Below are 21,439 nucleotides of genomic sequence, written 5' to 3' on the forward strand. Positions count from 1 at the left end.
GGGTAAGATTAGTGTAAAAATGGACGCCTGATGGTCGCACTGACTCATCAAGCCAAAAGGTCAGAGTTCCTCTCCATAGCTGTATGACCATTGGTAGACATGATGTTAGCTATTCCTGTTCTAATTAATTACTTTCTGGTACCCTCCCTAAACCACTATATTTCACAAAACAAAAATTCAATCTCTGAAAACTAAGACAAAATTAGCAAGAGTGATAAGCTATTAACCTGTGTCCTCTGCTTCCAATGGCACACGAAGGTCTGCTCAATTGCAATGATTACTGAGTGCAGACAAAGCTATATGCATTGCTTTTCAGGAGTCAACGTTGTGTGTGTGTTCAGTAATATCAGCACCTCTTAAAAGGCAGGTAACAATGACTGACAGTTTTCTCAAAAGTCACCTTGAGCTGTGATAGCAAGAGCACTACAGAGATAAGGCAGTGGCCTCAGACTTTCTAACACTGCACTAGTGGACTTGGTGAAGGCGACGGAGACAAGTGACCTATATTCAGGGGGCAAAAAAGGCCCTCTAGAAAAATTGACTGAATAACCTGTCCAAGGTGGGTTCAGTAAAGACAACTTGGCTCCAAATGTCATTATAGCCTCGGTATAAGATGTCATTATAGCCTCGGTATAAGATGGACAAAGATGAATTAAAATGGTGAGACACGAGTTTCCAGTTTCGCCCTCCGTAAATTATGCAAGAACGGCTACCTATGGGCTGTAAATTCCAAATTCTCGCTCATACTGGGGATAACTTTCTAATCTGCATGTCCTAGGACATGCAAACTTCCCATAAACAGCACCGGAGGTCAAGACCATATTTGGGTCACTGGAGTTGTATTGGTGGCACAACTAGTAGAGCCACTGTCTCACATCATATTGCATATGACGTAATGTTTGGTCAGAGGAAATTTTAAACCAAGGATTCCCCATTTCTTCTGAGATGAATCTAAAAGAACCCATATTAGTATCCCAATCTTTCCCAGCTCATATTTGAATGCTATTTGTGGGTTACGAAGCTTGCAGATTTGCTGTCACATTTCCTGCCTTCCAACACCAACTGTCCAGGGCCCCCAGAAGAAACCCAGTCACAGAGATAATGTGCAGGTATGTGTCCAGTTAAATTAGGCAGATGCAAATACCATAGGTTATCACATTGTCTTTTGAAATTAAAAGTGCTGTGCTTGTTGGTTACCAAGTATGTTATTTCTTAATGAGAAAGTCAATTAGAAGCATCCCACCCAACACTTCACATTTCAATTCCAAAGAATAGTTCAATGTAATGTTCATATTTCTGATGAGAAGGAACTGCAGTGACTGGAAAGCTAATGTACTTTTCACCCCCCTCTAACTGCAATTATTTGAGTTTAGCTGAAGCAATTGCAGACATGGAATTCTTATGTTCATCAAAAACCTACCCGCCTCCTCTCTCGACTTCTTTCTAAATCTCGATATCCTAGAGAGAAACAAAAATGTTATACATCCAAAACCTCAGCTACTGTTGTTCCCATTTCTCACGAAACAGGACAGTTATCATTATGCACATTATATAAAATTCATTTTACCTTCAGGGAATACAACCAAGAGTGAGGAAAGGCAAATTAATAATAATAATATTTCACAAGAAAACAAATATTATTAATGCTGAGCTTTGGAGGATGTATCAAGGATGGCTAACTTTAGGGTGGATGCACTTTTGCCTAAAGTTGGTACAGACCAAATTTTACAAATTTCTGTAAGTTATCCAAGGAAATAAAGGAGCATTCACAACATATACAAGAAAGGTGGAAGGCATGAACTAAATACAGGAGAATGCAGAATAAGGGCGGACTTTGGGGTGTTTGAAAGGTATGAAATAGCTGTTAAGATGACAGAAGAACCCTGTTTACACAGAAATGCAGATTAAATGTAAATTACATTGAGTTTACATTATTCAACCTCAACCAGAATATTGTCTCTAACTCTGGGAACTATTAGAAACATAGAAACAAAAAAACCTACAGCACAGTACAGACCCTTCAGCCCACAATGCTGTGCCGAACATGTACTTATTTTAGAGGTTACCTAGGGTTACCCATAGCCCTCTATTTTTCTAAGTTCCATGTACCTATCCAGGAGTCTCTTAAAAGACCTTATCGTTACCGCCTCCACCACTGTCGCCGGCAGCCCATTCCACACACTTAACACCCTCTGCGTAAAAAACTTGCCCCTGACATCTCCTCTGTACCTACTTCCAAGCACCTTAAAACTGTGCCCTCTCGTGTTGGCCATTTCAGCCCAGTGAAAAAGCCTGACTATCCACACAATCAATGCCTCTCATCATCTTATACACCTCCATCAGGTCACCTCTCATCCTCCATCGCTCCAAGGAGCAAAGGCCAAGTTCACTCAATCTGTTCTCATAGGGCATGCTCCCCAATCCAGGCAAAATCCCTGTAAATCTCCTCTGCACGCTTTCTATAGTTTCCACATCCTTCCTGTAGTGAAGTGGCCAGAATTGAGCACAGTACTCCAAGTGGGATCTGACCAGGGTCCTATAAAGCTGTAACATTACCTCTCAGCTCTTAAACTCAATCCCATGATTGATGAAGGCCAACGTACCGTACGCCTTCTTAACCAGTCAACCTGCGCAGCAGCTTTGATTGTCCTATGGATTCGGACCCCAAGATCCTCTGATCCTCCACAATGCCAAGAGTCTTACCATTAACACTATATTCTGCCATCATATTTGACCTACCAAAATGAACCGCCATTACTTTCTATCATTGTTCCTTCACTGGAAATGGAATTCTTTATCAAGCAGCCCTTCTTCTCAGTGACTGCCATTGTTCAGTAAGTAGAATCATAGAACACTACAGCACAGAAAACAGGCCATTCAGCCCTTCCAGTCTGTGCCGAAACTTTATTCCACTAGTCCCATTGACCTGCACCCAGTCCATAACCCTCCAGACCTCTCCCATCCATGTATCTACCCAATTTATTCTTAAAACTTAAGAGTGAGCATTTACAATGCAATATATCTTCCAGAGAGATATGGATAAATTGTGGGCTTTCCATAGAATCTCGAATATAACAATCGTAACCTGAGGAGGAGCTGTATTCCATAAAGTGGATTGGAGCTTGAATTTAGATGCTGGAGGCATGATCCAATCAAAGAATTTTAAATTATTGGATAGATTTAATACATAAACAACTTCCCTTTATGATGAACTGTTGAATACAAATGCAAAAATTTAAGCAGAAGCAAGCTATTTCACTGAGTAATGAAAGAGGAGGATATGATAGTTCACATGAAATTTTTCACCAATTTTTACTGCATTAAAAGGTATTGGGTAGATGAAGTCAATGCAGGGAAATCACATTGAAATATACTTAATTTACGATGTAACTGTGTCAAAACAAGCTTGAGAATAAGAATGCCAAGTTATGTCTTTTATAGGAAGCAAACAAATCAATAATGAGAATCCCAGGATAATGTACCAACCTAACAGACTGCCCAGCCATCACTTCGCACGCACACTTCTTTCATGTTTCTTACTTGAGTATGATCTGGATCCGTCATCCCTTGCCCTCCGTCTGTTTCTTCTCACATCTTCCAGTTTTCCATCGTCTCCACTGTCCTTCTGATCATCCCTTTTTCCATTGACAGATGACCTAAAGTATTTTCAATTTATTTGAGCAAGTCTCACGAATTTCACATACATCCTCTCTCTTCATCATTACATTATGAAGAGCTGACTAAAGGGAAGGATTTCATGCACGATACTTGCTATTTAACAATGCCATGCTGGGATAGGAGTAAACAAAATACTCTGCAGATGCTGGGGTCAAAGCAACACTCAACACGCTGGAGGAACTCAGCAGGTCAGGCAGCATCTGTGGAAACAATCAGTCAACATTTTGGGTCAGGTCCTGATGAAGGATTCCGGCCCGAAATGTTGATTGATCGTTTCCACGGATGCCGCCCGACCTGCTGAGTTCCTCCAGCGTGTTGTGGGGTAGGAGTGACTTTCATTTAACTACCAAGTCCAGGTGCAGCAAGCTTTTTCTCAATGTAAAAAGAAGCACCTGAGAAGATAGTAGTCAAACCTTGCAGTTGGTCGTAGCAACCTCTGTAAAGAGTCCTTGAAAGTGATTCTACAGGGTGCAGAATCAGTTCAGAGTAGGCATGAGAAGTCACGTGGTGGCGATGATGGATGGTGCTTTCTTGTGCAGCACTTCATGTAACTATATTCAATGGTGGAAAGACTTCACCTATGATGGACTGGGCTATATACAGTACTTCTGTATCCTTTTTCATTCTGGGGCTTTGGTGGTTCCATAGTAGGCTGTGATGCATTCAGTTAGGATACTGTCCATCTATAAAAATTTGTCACTATCTTTGGTGACATGCCGAATCTATACAAACTTTTAACCCAGTAGATATGATGTCGTACCTTTGTGATGACACTTATGTCCCAGGACAGATCCTATGATATGTTGACACCAAAGGATTTAAAGGTATTGACCGTCTCCACCTTCGTTCCCTAATGAGCACAACTAACTTGGATTCAGCTCTAGTTTTGCTGACGTTAAGACAGAGGTTGTTGCTGTGGTACCACTCAAGATTTTCAGCTCCCTATTTACTAATTCACCACCAATTTTGATTCTGCCAACAACAATGCTGTTGACAGCAAACTTAAATATAACAATTGGGAGCTGTACACACAATCCTAAGCATAAAGTAAGGAGCTAAAATACAACCACTGATTTAGTCCTTCAGAAACATAAGTTTTGGTAATACAAATGCTCACTTAAGCTAGGAAAAAAAGTTTATCATTCATAATTTTAAACACCCTTATCAAAATCTCCTCACAAGTCTCCACAGCTGCAAGGAAAGCAAACTCAACTTCTCTCGTCTCTCTTCAGAACTAAACACACTACCCCAGGCAAAATCCTGGCTAATCCCCTCTGCACCCTCTCCAGTGTAATCATGTCCCTCCTAGAATGTAGCAAGAACTGCACACAGTACTCCAGCTGTGGGCTAACCAACGTTTATAAAATGGTATCAAGACATTCCTGGTCTTGTACTCTAAGATTCACCCTATCTATATGCTCCCATATTTAGGGGCCTTTGGACGCAAACATCCTCGATATTCCCTGGAGCCCTAACACTCCTTTATTTGACCTCTCAAAATTCAACACCACACATTTATCAGGATTCAATTCCATTACCATTTCTCCATTCAACTTATTCGCTGGTCATTATCATGCTGCCTGCTTCACCATCAATACTACCAACTTTTGAGTCACCTACAAGCTTACAAGTCACTCCAACATTCACTTTTAAGTTATCAATGAATATAACAAAGAGCATGGGACCAATCCCTGAGGAACACTGCTGGTCGCAGGCTCCCAGTCAAAAACAACCCTCCACCATCACTATGCCTCCTATTGCCAAGCCAATTTTGGATCCAATTTTCCTCACTCCCTTGGGCTCTAACATTTTGAAAAAGCCTTACACGTGGGACCTTATTAAATTTTTACTGAACTCCATGTCAAGCAGATCAACAGTCCTATTCAATATATTTAGTTTACCCATCAAAATTATTCACTAAATTAGTCAAAGCTGGACACTTTCTCTTGCCATCTTCTGAAGTGATTCTACTTCCTCACATGTGTTGACAACTCAAATCATGACAATCAAGTCATGATTTGAGAGCTCCTATCAATTGCCTACATGATAGCCAGCTTCAGAGTTCAGAAGTGCCTACTTTCAAATGATTCCAAATCAGGTCATTGACAACACCACAAACAAGCTTGCCTTTATATCTCAATTAAGGGTACAGTGGCCAACAGAGCACCCCACATTACTGACACCACATAATTTGGTCATGCAACTCCTACCCCTAATGAAACAAAGTAATAAAACATATGCAGCTACATTAGTCTTTAGTAAGGTATCTGATGACTGAAGGATTGCTAATGTTGTACTTTTATTTAATAAGGGTAGCAAAGATAAGCTAGGGAACTGCAAGGCATTGAGTCATGAGCATTGAATCAAGGCATTGAAAAGTTACTTGGGAGATTCTGAAGGGCAGGATCTACCAGTGGTTGGAAAGGCAAGGACAAAAAAAGAGAATAGCACTGTGCATGGAAAATCATATCTTACAAATTTGATTTGAGTTTTTTGAAAAATAGACCAAGAGGACTGAGAAGGGCAGGGTGGCAGACACAATCCACATCAACTTTAATAAGACTTCTGGCAAGACCTCACACACACAGGCTGTTAAAGAAGTTAGAGCAGATGAGTGACCCAACTGCATACAAAATAGGTTCAAGTGATAGAAGTTAGAGAGGTAGTGGAGCGTTTCTTTTCCCCTAGATCTTTGACCAATGCTGCAGTAACTGGTGCTGGCTCATGGATTGTTTGACATATGCATTAATGATCTAGATGAGAATGAAAGTGCCACTAAAATTCACAATATAGTGCACAATGAAAAGATTGTCTAAGGTCAGAACAGTATATTGAACTGGAAAAGTGAACAAAGGAATGACAAATGTCATTTAACTCAGGCAAGTTGTATGATGCATGCACATGAATGGCAGGGCCATGAGGAATGGAAAGCATACTGTATGGCCAAAGCATGGAGTACAAGAGTTGGAAAGTCACATTACAGTTGTACAAAAAAGAGAGTTAGTTCACATTTGGAGAATTGTACAATTCTGTTCACAATAGGAAGGATGTGATTAAGCTTTAAAAAAAAAGTGCAGAAAAGATTCATAAGGATGTTGCCTGGATTGGAAGCTTCAGTTACAAGGAGAGATCAGATAGCATGGATCTGTTTTTCATAGAGCAAAGGTGGCCAACAGGTTTCATGATAAGGTGTGTAAAAGTGACATACAAAGGGTTGATAGCTAGTGTGTTTTCCATGATAAGGGTGTCTAAAACATGAGGGCATAAGTTTCAGGTAAGGAGGTGGTTTACAGGGGATCTGAGGGATAACTTTTTCCACAGAGGAGTTGGTATCTGAAATGAGGTGGTGGTGGAGGCAGGAACAGTAACAACACTTAAAAGGTATCTGGACAGGTACTTGAATTACTAGGGCATTGAGGGAAATATAATTAATGCAGACAAGTGGGATCAGCACAGGCGGACATGCTGGTTGGCATAGACACAGTGGCCAAAGGAATTTCAGAGCAGGTACTATAGAAATTAATAACCAAAGTGAAAATTTTAATCATACAGTTTGCAGAAACAACCAGATCTGAACAATGGATGAAAAGATAAGGATACAAGAACATACAACAAAATGAGCAGAGGAAGATGTGACCCTCTTCTATGATCAGACAGAGCAAAGATTGTAAAGAAAAATAGTCTCTATTCAACCATGGGTTGACAACAGCACGATTAAATATGGTCAAATAATAACAATGAAATATCTACCACACAAGGTGCCCAGCTAAAATTAAAGCTACTTACCCATCTCTGGAATGATCCCTATCATGCCCACTTCTTCGACTGGAACTTGGTTTGGAGACCTTGTTCATATTCTCTGCTTTCTGCTCTGCAGGTTTCTTACAGCTAGGATCACTTTTAGCCTGAGGACACACACAGATTTCTAAGCATTAACTACATCTACATGTTCAACATCATAATTCCAAACAAAATCACCAAACTCTTAGACCTAGTGCTCAGCACCTCCCTTTGCAACTGGATCCTAAATTCCTAACAATCATGAAAGCGAAGCAATACATTTGGCATCAGAAACGAGGAATTCTGCAGATGCTGGAAGTTCAAGCAACACACATCAAAGTTGCTGGTGAACGCAGCAGGCCAGACAGCATCTCTAGGAAGAGGTACAGTCGACGTTTCGGGCCGAGACCCTTCATCAGGACTAACTGAAGGAAGAGTTAGTAAGAGATTTGAAAGTGGGAGGGGGAGGGGGAGATCCAAAATGATAGGAGAAGACAGGAGGGGGAGGGATGGAGCCAAGAGCTGGACAGGTGATTGGCAAAGGGGATATGAGAGGATCATGGGACAGGAGGCCCAGGGAGAAGGTGGGGGGGGGGGGCAGGGAACCCAGAGGATGGGCAAGGGGTATAGTCAGAGGGACAGAGGGAGGAAAAAGGAGAGTGACAGAAAGAATGTGTGTATAAAAATAAATAACGGATGGGGTACGAGGGGGAGGGGGGGCATTAGCAGAAGTTAGAGAAGTCAATGTTCATGCCATCAGGTTGGAGGCTACCCAGACGGAATATAAGGTGTTGTTCCTCCAACCTGATGTGTGGCTTCATCTTTACAGTAGAGGAGGCCATGGATAGACATGTCAGATTGGGAATGGGATGTGCAGTTAAAATGTGTGGCCACTGGGAGATCCGGTTTTCTCTGGCAGACAGAGTGTAGGTGTTCAGCAAAACGGTCTCCCAGTCTGCGTCGGGTCTCGCCAATATATAGAAGGCCACATCGCAGTATATCACCCCAGCCGACTCACAGGTGAAGTGTCGCCTCACCTGGAAGGACAGTCTGGGGCCCTGAATGGCGGTAAGGGAGGAAGTGTAAGGGCATGTGTAGCACTTGTTCCGCTTACAAGGATAAGCGCCAGGAGGGAGATCAGTGAGGAGGGATGGGGGGGACAAATGGACAAGGGAGTCGCGTAGGGAGCGATCCCTGCGAAAAGCAGACCGTGGGGGGGGGGGGGGGGGGAGGGAAAGATGTGCTTAGTGGTGGGATCCCGTTGGAGGTGGCGGAGGTTACGGAGAATAATATGTTGGCCCCGGAGGCTGGTGGGGTGGAAGGTGAGGACCAGGGGAACCCTATTCCTAGTGGGGTGGCGGGAGGATGGAGTGAGGGCAGATGTGCGTGAAATGGGGGAGATGCGTTTGAGAGCAGAGTTGATGGTGGAGGAAGGGAAGCCCCTTTCTTTAAAAAAGGAGGACATCTTCCTCGTCCTGGAATGAAAAGCCTCATCCTGAGAGCAGATGCAGCAGAGATGGAGGAATTGCGAGAAGGAGATGGCATTTTTGCAAGAGACAGGGTGAGAAGAGGAATAGTCCAGATAGCTGTGAGAGTCAGTAGGCTTATAGTAGACATCAGTGGATAAGCTGTCTCCAGAGATGGAGACAGAAAGATCTAGAAAGGGGAGGGAGGTGTTGGAAATGGACCAGGTAAACTTGAGGGCAGGGTGAAAGTTGGAGGCAAAGTTAATGAAGTCAACGAGCTCAGCATGCGTGCAGGAAGCAGAGCCAATGCAGTCGTCGATGTAGCGAAGGAAAAGTGGCGGAACATCAGCTTGGCTGCAGGAGCTGCCAGAAGCATGTCAGTGATGTCCAGCTGCCTTAGGGGCTCCACTCTGGATTTTCTGACTGGGTTTACTCCCATTGCCTTCATCTCTCCCGAGGCTGCCCACAAAGCAGTGGAGCTATTTATCCATAGCTGGCAATCATTCATGACAATCAGACTGTAATAAAGGCAGCAGCAACACCTTTGCCACAATTGCCTCACAAGTCTGCGCCCTCAGCCACTAACTTTACTCCCAGTACACTGAACCATATGCCAGAATCTGCTATTTACGAGGGGTGACTGATAAGTTCATGGCCTAAGGTAAAAGGAGATGAGTTATTAACTTCAAACTTTCTGCATTTTCACTCAAAGAGTTGAACTGCACCTGCATGTAATGAGAGCACCTTGGACCGCCAGGTAGTCCACAGCAGAGGCAATTGATAATTTCGTGACCTAAGGTAGAAGGAGATGAGTTATACCGCTCTCGTTACATGCACGTGCAGTTCAACTCGAAGTGATTACGCAGAAAGTCTGAAGTTATAACTCATCTCCTGCTACCTTAGGCCACGAACTTATCAATCACCCCTGCTGTGGAGCACTCGCTGGAGGTCCAAGACGCCAACTTCTACAAAGAAGGGATCCATATGCTCCACGACCGCTGGACTAAGTGTGTAAATATAGGAAAAATAAATGTGCCAGGTTTTCTAAAACTGACTCCTTCTACCTTAGGCCACAAACTTATCAATCACCCCTTGTACAAATCTGCAGATAATTTTACTTCAATGAAGCAATATTGCAGTGGATTGTTCATGTGCATTTCATTCATTACCTAATTCTGGAACTATCCAATAATACCACAACATCTCAAAATTCCATACATTACTCTCACTTGCTATCTCCAGCTTCCTTCTACTACTGTCTCTGTCAATATTCCTGAAGTGCTCTGATGTTCACTCCACTCCTGTCACAGACAAAGCCTAAATGAAATGGCTCCCACGATGACCCTTTCTTAAGACAGTTGAAATGGCCAATTTTAGAATCTGTTCTCAACAATGAAGAAATTAATATCTTATTGAACCTCATTGTGCCCTATGCATTTAAACAGATTTAAACTGAAGGCCTTAAAATATTTATCACTATTATTGAATTCCAAGTTTATGAAAAAAACCCTTAAAATCATATAAATTGAAATGAAAATAAGTGATAAAAATGCCATAATACACTCTAACTCTTAAGTACTGACAGGGAAAGGGAATTAATCAAGGGGAATACGAGGTCAGGTACCCAATTTCTTTGGGACCAAAGTAAACTGATGCATGTAGGTTGACAGAGAAAAAAAAGTTATACAATTACATTTATAAAGCATGCATCTCCACAACTCTCCTACACAACATGCATGCTCAATAATTCCCACTGGTAAATTCTAAATACTTACCAGTTCTACAGTGATGGTTTGCCCATTTAGTTCAGATTGATTCAAGGAGGAAATGCACTCTGTTGCCTCCTCAGGTGTCAACATGGTAATGAATCCATAGCAGCGGGCACCAGGATTACGAGCATCTGTTACAACTTTGGCACAAATCACCTGTGTAAAAATAATCAGTCCAGGAAACAAGTGGGGTTAGTATAGAAAATGTTAGTTATTAGCTCGTTAAATGGTATTTGTTTTCACATAATATTGAAAACTTTAATACAGTCACTGTAGACATGCACAATTTTATCTTCAATTAGGGTTTGAAAACTGACAAAAAAAATCAAAATTAATGAAGTACTTATCATTAAATCATTACTTAATTTCATTAAGGAGCAGAGCACTGTCTTTCAACTTCTGGTATCTAAATGTCATGGAAACCACAAGAAATTTTCCAGATCACTGGAATTGAGAGTCAGTGATTCTATTAGCTGTTACTGTGCTGTACCTAGGTTTCTATATAACCAGACTTATGTAGGAATAATGGTTAGCACAACACTTTACAGTACCAGTTCAATTCCTGCCACTCTAAGTAGTTTGTGTGATCTTCCCGCGACTGCATAGGTTTCCTCCGGGTGCTTCAGTTACCTCCAACAATCCAAATACATACCAGTTGACAAGTTAATTGGTCATTGTAAATTATCCCATAACTAGACTAGGGTTAAATGCTGGATGGCACGTCTCAAAGGACTGGAAGAGCCTTATTCTGCACTATACTGTATCTCAATAAATAAAAATTGCACACTACAAGATTAATCCATTACTGTAAGTCACTTTGGGACATCCCAAGAAAGCTTCTCTCACCATTCACTTCGTCAATACTAACAGAATACAAAAAAAGTAACCCTCATCTCTTACCTTGCCATGTTTACTGAAGAGATTCTTCAAGTCAGTTGCCCTGGTAGTGGAGGACAGCCCGCTCACCCACAGGTTCTTGCCTGTAGCATCTGAGGTTCTGCAGGAACCTGGTTCCTCTGCATTGCAAAACAGTCTCATTAATTATGAAACAACCTACTCTTGCTTTGAGTCAGACTCCTACCTTTAGGCTCCCTAGCTTGTCAAACATCCTATTAGAGCTGAATCTCTATGAATTTATATTATTTTTATCTGTTAAATTAACACTTGATTAGCATTAGTAACTGATTAAAGGATGCATAATTGTAATTTCTAAAATATGCAAAATGTTCATCTTTTCCTTCAATTTCATGCAAAATCTACATACCAGTTAAATACTATGCAGAATAAAAGATTATATTTGTGGTCTTTGACTTACCTTTTTCACTTGTCTCATTCTTAATATCTTTTCCATCCTCAGAGCTAAAGACACAAAGGTATATTTCATGAGACATTCAGAAACTCAGACGTTCTCAACCGAAAGTATCACTTCCAGCTAGATAAGTTCTCCAATACCTACCCAAGTATTACAGCTATCAGCTGCAAGTCATTGTGAACAAAACACTTAGAAATATGTTTGCAGAGGTGAACACCAAAGATGTTTTGAACCCAGCTATAACTAGAACTGTACAAGAATTGCCGCAATTATACTTTGATACCATCAGCGAGTAGCGCACAGAGAGCAAATTCCTACTTGCAAACTCTGCAGAATGGAGGAAAGTGTAAAAGATAAACAAATACAGCCTCCAATGATAGAGGGATGAGATTATCAAGAGATTTTAAAATTAAAATAAAATCTGTTCAAAAATTACCATCACTGGGCTGGCCAATTCACAAGATAAGTTTACTGGAATCATCTTAGCACGATTGAAAATCTGATCTTGAACTAAGAAACAACAAACCTCTTCTGATCACTGCCCTCAACAATCGAAGGTTCTTTCTTTTCTGCTTTGTTAGAACCTTCATCTTCTGGATTCCTTGCACTTGTTTTACATTCCTCAAATCGTGGCAGGGGTTCTGTTTCTGCTCCCTTAGACTCTCCCTCGTCTACTTCATGCTTCTGCTGGTGACTTTCCATCTTATCATTACTTTCAGTCGTGTCCATCTTCTCAGCATTAACTTTTTCTTGCATATAGTCAGACTCCATCTTGGGTCCTTCCGGTTGCATTTCACCAGCTTCGTCCAACGTAATTCTGTCCTCCATTTGAACCACGTTTCCATTTTCCTCTTCCATATAGGTGGCATCCATATCAATCATATATTGCATCAATACCCGAGGATCTTCAGGGGGCTTCGCCTCTGTAGGAACTGAACTATAAGCCTCCCCCGAATTCTCAGCTACATTCTCCTTTTCTATGGGATTAATGGAATAAATAGCACAAGGTTTAATTATAGCATATAGAGCAAGAATACATGAGGAGCTAGTATACTCCCCTACCCACTGGGAGACTGGAAAACTGAGGGAGCATAAAAAGTACTGTCAATATAATGATTTTCTTATTAGGTTACCATAATCAAAGTAGCAGGAATGTAGCTCTGAATGCCAAAAAGAGCAATTTCCTGGAACTCAAACAGAAAGCCTGAATTGGGAATCTGATATCCAATATTTGAAGTATCAAGGCCCCAATTAGCTTCAACATTTTAGTAAAATATGTTTTTTTTTTGTTTTGCTTTTACTAGTCTTGCTATCAATAAAAAGAAAACCAGACCCTGGAAAACTTGAGAGCTGCAATGATGAAAGCTTCCTCAGTACAAGAACTCAAACAATAGGAATTCTGCAGATGCTGGAAATTCAAGCAACACACATCAAAGTTGCTGGTGAACGCAGCAGGCCAGGCAGCATCTGTAGGAAGAGGTACAGTCGACGTTTCAGGCCGAGACCCTTTGTCAGGACTAAGGGTCACTCTTCCTTCAGTTAGTCCTGACGAAGGGTCTCGGCCTGAAACGTCGACTGTACCTCTTCCTACAGATGCTGCCTGGCCTGCTGCGTTCACCAGCAACTTTGATGTGTTGTCAGTACAAGAACTCTTTCTTAGACCAAATTCCTGAACAAATACAGTTAAACTGTGATTAAAATGACCATTACAAATTTGAGAGCATACTAATATAGTTGTGAAAGGCACTGTAGTGTTAGAGGGGTACTCTTTCAAATAGGACACTAATCCGAGATTCCATTTGCTCTCTTAGATGGGTACAATCTGAAGATGATTCACTCAACTTCTTGCTGATCATCCCTTAATCAACTTAATTAAAATAATTTAGTGTGGTGATTTACCACACTTCAGTTTGTGAGACAGTATTATTCACAAATTGGCTACTGTTTATCCTCCAACAGAGCTTGCCCTTCAAAAATACAATAATGACTATTGAAGTATTGACAAGTATTTTGGCATACCAAAAAAAGCAAACAACAAATTGTTTCTATATGTCTAAATAACTGAATTAATGGTGAAAACAAATAACTCTAATCTTTCAACACCTACATTGGCATCTAAGAGAACCTTTCCTAGACAGAGGATGTTTGCGATTAGCTTACTGTATAGCAAAGCAGAAACAGAAGTTGCAGGAAGTCAACTCAGCACCAAAAACTGCAATGTTTCTCCTTTAGTTTCCTCTTAGCCACTTCTACCAAATACTTTTTAAAACATTCTCTTCAACCATATTAATAAAAGACAATTGTTTGATCTGTCCTCCCCTTCACAACAGCAAGCTGATGATACGAAAGATGTGTATCAAGAAAACCATATGAATACAAGGGATTCTGGGCTATATGATAGGGTAAATGAAAAAGTAATCCATAACAAATTCAGTACAATGGAGAATCATGCAAGTACATAGAAAAAAAATAGAAAAGCATCAAAAAAAGATTGAAAAGCACTGCTCAGAAGTACCATGGTAGACAAAAATCACTAAAAATTTTAATCACTGTTAGGGCAAATGGTTAGAAAGGCAAAGAGCTTATGGGCTTACATTGCAAGAGTATTTGAGTTCAAGAATACAGTTGTCTTACTGAAATTATGTTGGCCCTGAAAAGATTACACCCGATTATGTACAGTTCTGGTCTCACTAAAAGTACTCGTACTGGTTCATCCTGAGATTTAAGTAAAAGGGTTGGTGGTAGCATTTTCATTGTGGTTTTGCACAATTCAGGATGAAGGAATTCTACAAATCAAATCTCACTGCACCTCATTATACTGAAATTATATTCTTAAATTGGGAGACCAGGTCTCAACATAATATCAGGAGTGCAATCTCAACAGGTGATTGTATAACTGCATTAAGTCAACTTTATTCTTGCACACAATCCTTTCACTCCGTAGGCTAATTACTTGCAGGAACTATGAACAATGACATCCAGATCCTTCCAAGCCCCACTGTTCAACTTCTCAGCATTTATAAACTACTTGCTTTTCTACTTTGTTCAACCAAAGGAGCTGATGTCACATTTTTTGACACTGTATCAACTGTTAAGTCCTCAACTATTCATTTAGTTATCATTTAAAAACTCTGCATCTGGTCACAACTCATTGCAAACCAGGTTTTGTATCATCAACAAACTTGGAGACACTGCATCTGGTTCCCGATGGGGACCGGTAATTCCCATGGGGTTGGTTAGATATCCTAAGGGGCGTTAGGGGAAACAGAAGTCGTTGGGGGGGGGGGGGAAGAGAAGAGGGGAAGCAACATGCTAACTTGAGTAACAAGACTTGACCATTAGTTGAGCAGGCAGGCACTTCCAAAAAACAAAAGGATGAGGCTCTGGAACACAGGAAGAACTATAGTTCTGGAAACAATGAGCACCTGTCGTCATAAAGCGTCTGAAACTTAGCAATCTCATCCAGCCTTACCAACCAAACAGACTTTATAAAGGACGCATAAAAATCAGCCCCTTTGACTCGGGGCACGGAATGAGTTCATGCAATTTTACAGTTGGCAAGTTGAGTATACCCTCTCAACTTTCTCCACAGATCTATGGAAAACAAATCGCGCAACGATACAGTGCTGGCTAGAACCAAATGCTGAAATAGAGCCAGTGAGCCTAGGATTCCTCTTGAGGTGTTCAAAGTGACTTTGGCTTCATATGTGTGGTCAAGAAACAAGATTTTACTTGATTGGTCAATCATGCTAACTGGATTAGTATAACGGTAGTTTGCCGAACACTAGTTCTATCCCAACTAGCATTCAGATTCCAATCTGAATCCTTGTCAACATAATTTTTGCTGTTGTGATCGTCTTCATCTTCACCTCACTGCTCCTTTGCGCTACCATCGTTCCATTCATGTCAACACACTGCCATTGTCAACATCTGGCAAGCATTCCCAGTTTTTATTTTAACTTAGCCCCGTTAATGATGGATAAATACCTATGGCACAATCGCCCGAGTCTGAAGGCGGTGAAACTTTGAATTCTAATCTGCTAAGACACAGAAAGTGTGTCAATACAATGTTACATACCTCGAGTATGGATTTATTCCGTTCCCATCAGATCAGCAACACCCCAACATGTACTGTCTAATGGAGCCATGAAACCATTAAGATTGCAGGAACACTTAAAGACAAACTGTAAAGGCTACTCATGGTATTATTCAATTCCAGAAGATGAAGGAAGCCTTTGAAAAGAAATGCACACTCAAGTCATTTGCCAAGATGACCATGGTAGTGCTTCTTACAACATTTCCAAAATGATAGTACGGTGTGGAAAATTTCATGCAATTGGTGAAAGATTAATAATGCCTGCTGTATCAGAAGTGCTCACCACTGTTCCCAAAATGGTATTTTAAAACTAATGTTTTAAAATCAATTCCTCTGAGTAATAGCTCAATAGCTCATCATATTGACAGACCGAGTGAAGACATTGAGATCAACTATGCAGAACTACAAATAACAATTTGGGATACAATTGCATGAATCAATAGTGTGAGACAAGGCATTGCTAATGGCAATGTACGGCTTATCAAAGATGAAAGTTTATGATGAGATTCTCTTTTGTAAAAAGTTAAAAAACAAATTATCAATGAAGAATCAATGATAAGCTCAAAATATATATTGAGGATATTTTGCCTGTTATGTCAAGATAACAATGAAGTGTTTGAACACCTGCTTCTTCACACTGAAGTGCATTGGCTATCAAAAGATGTTTAAAACACTTTGATCTCTTTGATGCTACGGTTGAATTTTTGCTCAAAGTTGACAAGAGCTTGAGAAACAAGACAGAACTTCTACATGGAAATATGGCTGATCTATATGATAGAATGGACATTCTAAATATGAAAATGCAGGGTGAGAATTTCAATTTGATCCAGGCAATAAGTGCAGTGTCCACTTTTATCGGAAAATTTGAAATACTGGAAAACATTGGATGTTCTCACAGCTTCCCTGCATGGAAAGTAAGGCACTCTCTTTCACAGACGGTGATTTGCAAGAGTACTGCTTACACTGCAGTCACTGAAGAAGGATTTTCAGAATTGATTCAAGGATATGAACAACCTGGAAATTCCAGACTAGGTAATTAACCCCTTTTTTTTTGCAAGATGGAAGAACAGGAAGACAGCTTGCAAGAAGAAAATTATTGAAATTCAGAATGATGAAGCAAAAACACTTTTCAGAAATGTCAGCTTTTGAGGTATATGGCTATACCGTCTTAAGTAGTATCTTGGACTTTGTAGAAGAGCCAAACTGCTCTTCATTGCATTTCCATCCTCCTGCCTTGTTGAAAGAGGCTTCAGTGTAGTGAACCACATAAAAAGCAGAAACCACTTGGACATTGTTATGTGTGGGGACTTAAGGCTTTTGCTGTCATAACTTGAACCAGATATTTCAACGCTTGCTAAAGACCATCAAGTATGAAAGTGTGAAAGTGAAAGTATGAAAGTGATCTAGGGAGGTGTTGGGCTAAAAACTGATCTAAACCACTGACAGATTGTGAACAGCTGGTCACTGGTACCAACCTAGGACACCCCAGTGTCTTCTAACCAATGCCTGAATTATAGGACTTAGCCCTACAAGGCTGATTGTAACCTCAATTCTGCATTGCTGTGGTGATTTTTCACTCTTTTACACATCAATGACCTATAGAAAGCCTTAGAAATACTTATCAACCCTCTTTGGGGAAATAATTGTAGCAAAATTTCCAAAAAAATCTTACCACCTTCTTAATTCAAAGTCCACTCTATTGTCATATGCACAAGTGCAATGAAAAACTTGCTTTCAGCAACATCACATGGCATCATTTAAGCTTTTCTAGGCAAAGACTGCCCATTTCTAGATTCCCCTCACAAGAGGAAAACACCTTTTCTATATCCACATCAAACTCTTCAGGATCTAGCAGGGTAGCCACTTCACAGCAACCAACAAGCAAGAATTTAATCCTGATCCTGGGTACTGTACGGATCTCACACTTCCTCCCCGTGAGTCCTCTGGATATACATACATTTTCTCTCACATTCCAAAAACATGCAGATTAGTAGGTTAATTGGTTATTGCAAATTGCCCTTAGTTCGTAAATGAGTGATTTGGGGTAGGTTGGCTGATACAAAAGCAGGGAGAACAAAACGTGTTATATTAGGAGTGCAAAGAAAGGAGTGCCTGATAGCACAGCCTCAGTTGGCCGAAGAGTCTGCTTTCATGCTATATCTTTCTAGGACTATAATTGCCCACCAATTTCCAGCATTACCTTCTTTAAATTATATACAATTTAATTACTTTTATCCTACTTTTGTATCCAATTATTCTACTAATAACAGCTTTTTAATTATTTGTTTTCTCTACATATTAGCCTTCTACATATTATGCACCAGAACAACCACTCCCTAAAGTTTGTCCAGTTGCAGCTGCACTAAGTGTATTGACCGTTGGATCTCACCAGTTTACAGACGCAACATATCCCCTGTATTGTCATGCTAGTCTAATGAAATAGGTGCTGTTCATATACTTATCTTTGGCAGTTCCCTAACATAATTTCATGACACTAGCTTCAGTTAAAAGTAAGCAACAGCTTATAATTATAACAAACACAAGAAAATATAAAGATTAACTCACCAGACAACCAGATTATCTTAGATAATCAGGATAAAAATAAACGAATTAAGGTATTTACACCCATTTACTTTAAATATGATAGGTTAAATAATACAAAATTACTATAATTCTATGTAATCTACCAACTGGCTACATAAACCAATCGATAACCAATCAATCATAGAATTTAGACGTCAACTGGACTGGGTAAAGAATGGAACAGACAACTAAATTCTGCACTGACAGAGTAGATACAAAAAGTACTTTGCATGGCAGGATTGAAGTGTCCATTCCCTCTCATGACAACTTGGCTCAAAAGCTAAGGGTAGATTACATTTCAGATTCAAACTCAAAACTTCAAGGAGTGAACATTTAAAAGCCAAAACAATCCCTTTGCCATTTGTCGCTTAAGGTTGTGTTATGTTTCAGTATTAAATTGCAAGTCAGAAAAAAAGCCTACTAGCATTAAGAACATACATTGATAGCTTTCACCTCAGTTTTCCACTCTTCCAGTAGCTGCACTGTTCTCCGATGTTCACTACCACAAAATGCTTCTATATTTATGCATCTTGTAAGAAAAATGGGGGAGGGCTGGTGAAGGGGAGGGAGAAATAGGAGAGTTGGAGTGTTCAGACTAGGCAATGATCTTCAACAATACCTGGTTCTTCTAGAGTTGTTTCAGTTTCCTAAAAGGAAGAAAAAAATGCAAGCACATTAAAAATTGCAGCACTTTCCATTTATGTGTCCCATTTTAAATAAGCTATCACAAATAGAACAATGCAATAACAGAGCTGCTTGGCTCGAAGTATAACCATGTGGAAGGTAAATTTCCAAATCTTTAGCAAGAACATAGTTGTAGATATGAATCCATTTTCCTTTGTAATGCAGTTTTATAAACAAGGTCACAAAAAAATCAGAAGGCAGATATTTAAACTATACACCTCTGTGAGTATTCACAAATTCATTGTCCCTAATTTCAAGACCCTTAGAATCTATGATCTTACTTTCATCCCAACAAAGGTGAACCTGCTACATCTCCCAATTTCTCAATTACATGGGTTTTATATGAATCACACCAGTATGGAAGACATGTTTAACTCCAAGTCAACATTTCAATAACAATTAGCATTATGTCAAAGCTGTTGGATTACAAAAGGTAACAAATTTGTCAGTTATTTACAGTTTTGGTTGGATTCTAGCAGCCCTGGCCATTGCAGAGGCAAGACGTCAGACCTTGATGGTGTATCTGGTAGGACTCTGAAAGTCTGCGCCAACTAATTGGCGGAAGTGTTCAAGGACATCTTCAATTTCTCACTACTGCAATCAGAGGTTCCAACCTGCTTCAAAAGTATGACAATCATACCAATGCCCATGAAGAGCAGGGTGAGCTGCTCACATCCAGAGGCACTCACATCTACTGTGATTAAGTGCTTTAAGAAGTTGATCATGGCAAGTATCAACTCCTGCCTAAACAAGGACCCATTGCAAGCTGCCTATCGCCACAATTGGTCTACAGCAGATGCCATTTCACTGCCTCTCCACTCTGCCTTGGTACACCAAGAAATAGTAATACCCATGTCAGGCTGCTGTTTATTGATTACAGCTTGTCATTCAATATAATCATACCCTCAGTTATAATCAACAAGCTCCAAAAACCTGGGCCTCTGTACCTCCCTCTTCAACTGGATTTAGGTGGATCAGAAATGACATCTGACAGACAACAACACTAGCACACAACAAGGATGGGTGCTTAGCACACTGCTCAACTCTGTCTACACCCTAGACATGTGGCTAAGCATAGGCCATCTAAAAATCCGCAATGACAACCACTGTTGGCAGAATTTAGAAAGGTCTCTATGAGGTGAATAGGAGCAAGTTTGATTAGCTGGTTGGGTGGAGTTACAACAATAACTTAACATTTAACGTCAGTGAGACCAGGGATTGATTGTAGACTTCTGGAAGGGAAGTCAAGTGAACACACTCCAGTCCTCATCGAGGGACCAGAAGTGAAAAGGATAAGCAGCTCCAAGTACCTGGGTGTCAACATCTGAAGATCCAACCTGGGTCCAACATAATGATGAGGCATGACTGTGGCTGTATTTCATTAGAATTTAAACTAGAAACAGTATGTCACCAAAGACGGGTCCCCAAATTTTTTTGCACTGCAGACCAGTTTAATATTAACAATATTCTTGCGGAGAGCAGACCAGTTTAATATTAACAATATTCTTGCGGACCAGCCAACCGGTTTGGGGGGGGGGGGGGAGGTGTCAATCACGGCCGAAATATAGGTGATAAGTCAACCAAGGCACTTGTAAGTGGCTAATACACTCAATTTTGTTTCTAAAAGGGCTTATCTAACAAATTTAATATTAAACACAGCGCATATTTTCCCCGTATGAACATATAAAATCATTGCAACACACTAATATTGCTGAATCAGTGGGAGCCCTGGGCTTGTTTTCCTGCAACAAGACGGTCCTATCGAGGGGTGATGGGAGACAGCGATACTCGAAGGGGGTTCCTTATGTCCAGTCTATTCCGCAATTTAGTTTTCGTTGCATTCATTGCAGAGATATGCTGGAAATGGAAGCAACGTTTTCAGTGCTTTCGTGGCTATCTCAGGATATTCAGCCTTGACTTTGATCCAGAATGCCAGCAGAGATATTATGTCAAACATACTTTTCAGCCCACCGTCATTTGCAAGCTCGAGGAGTTGATCTCCTTCCCGCGCTGACATGGATGACGCGTGGGTAATGACCTCGCGTGCGTTCAAGTTCCAACAGTGGGCATG

The 21,439-nt window shown here is 40.5% G+C and overlaps 1 protein-coding gene across 5 annotated transcripts in view; it reads right to left on the minus strand.

Annotated features, from left to right (window-relative positions):
• Positions 1 to 21,439, minus strand: part of LOC140188152 (scaffold attachment factor B1-like) — a 98,141-nt gene that overhangs the window by 62,752 nt on the left and 13,950 nt on the right. For all 5 annotated transcript variants that reach the window (XR_011883228.1, XM_072244142.1, XM_072244139.1 and 2 more), the window contains 8 exons: positions 19,304 to 19,331; positions 12,532 to 12,982; positions 12,009 to 12,052; positions 11,594 to 11,709; positions 10,700 to 10,849; positions 7,465 to 7,583; positions 3,541 to 3,656; positions 1,421 to 1,458 (listed from right to left, as the gene is read on the minus strand). Coding sequence is in view for 4 of the 5 variants with exons in the window: in XM_072244142.1 (XP_072100243.1) it covers positions 1,421 to 1,458; positions 3,541 to 3,656; positions 7,465 to 7,583; positions 10,700 to 10,849; positions 11,594 to 11,709; positions 12,009 to 12,052; positions 12,532 to 12,982; positions 19,304 to 19,331 (1,062 nt within the window). In the remaining variant the exon portion in view is untranslated. The remainder of the gene's footprint in view (positions 1 to 1,420; positions 1,459 to 3,540; positions 3,657 to 7,464; positions 7,584 to 10,699; positions 10,850 to 11,593; positions 11,710 to 12,008; positions 12,053 to 12,531; positions 12,983 to 19,303; positions 19,332 to 21,439) is intronic.

The sequence above is a fragment of the Mobula birostris genome, chromosome 26, assembly GCF_030028105.1.
Source record: "Mobula birostris isolate sMobBir1 chromosome 26, sMobBir1.hap1, whole genome shotgun sequence".
Lineage (NCBI taxonomy): Eukaryota > Metazoa > Chordata > Chondrichthyes > Myliobatiformes > Myliobatidae > Mobula > Mobula birostris.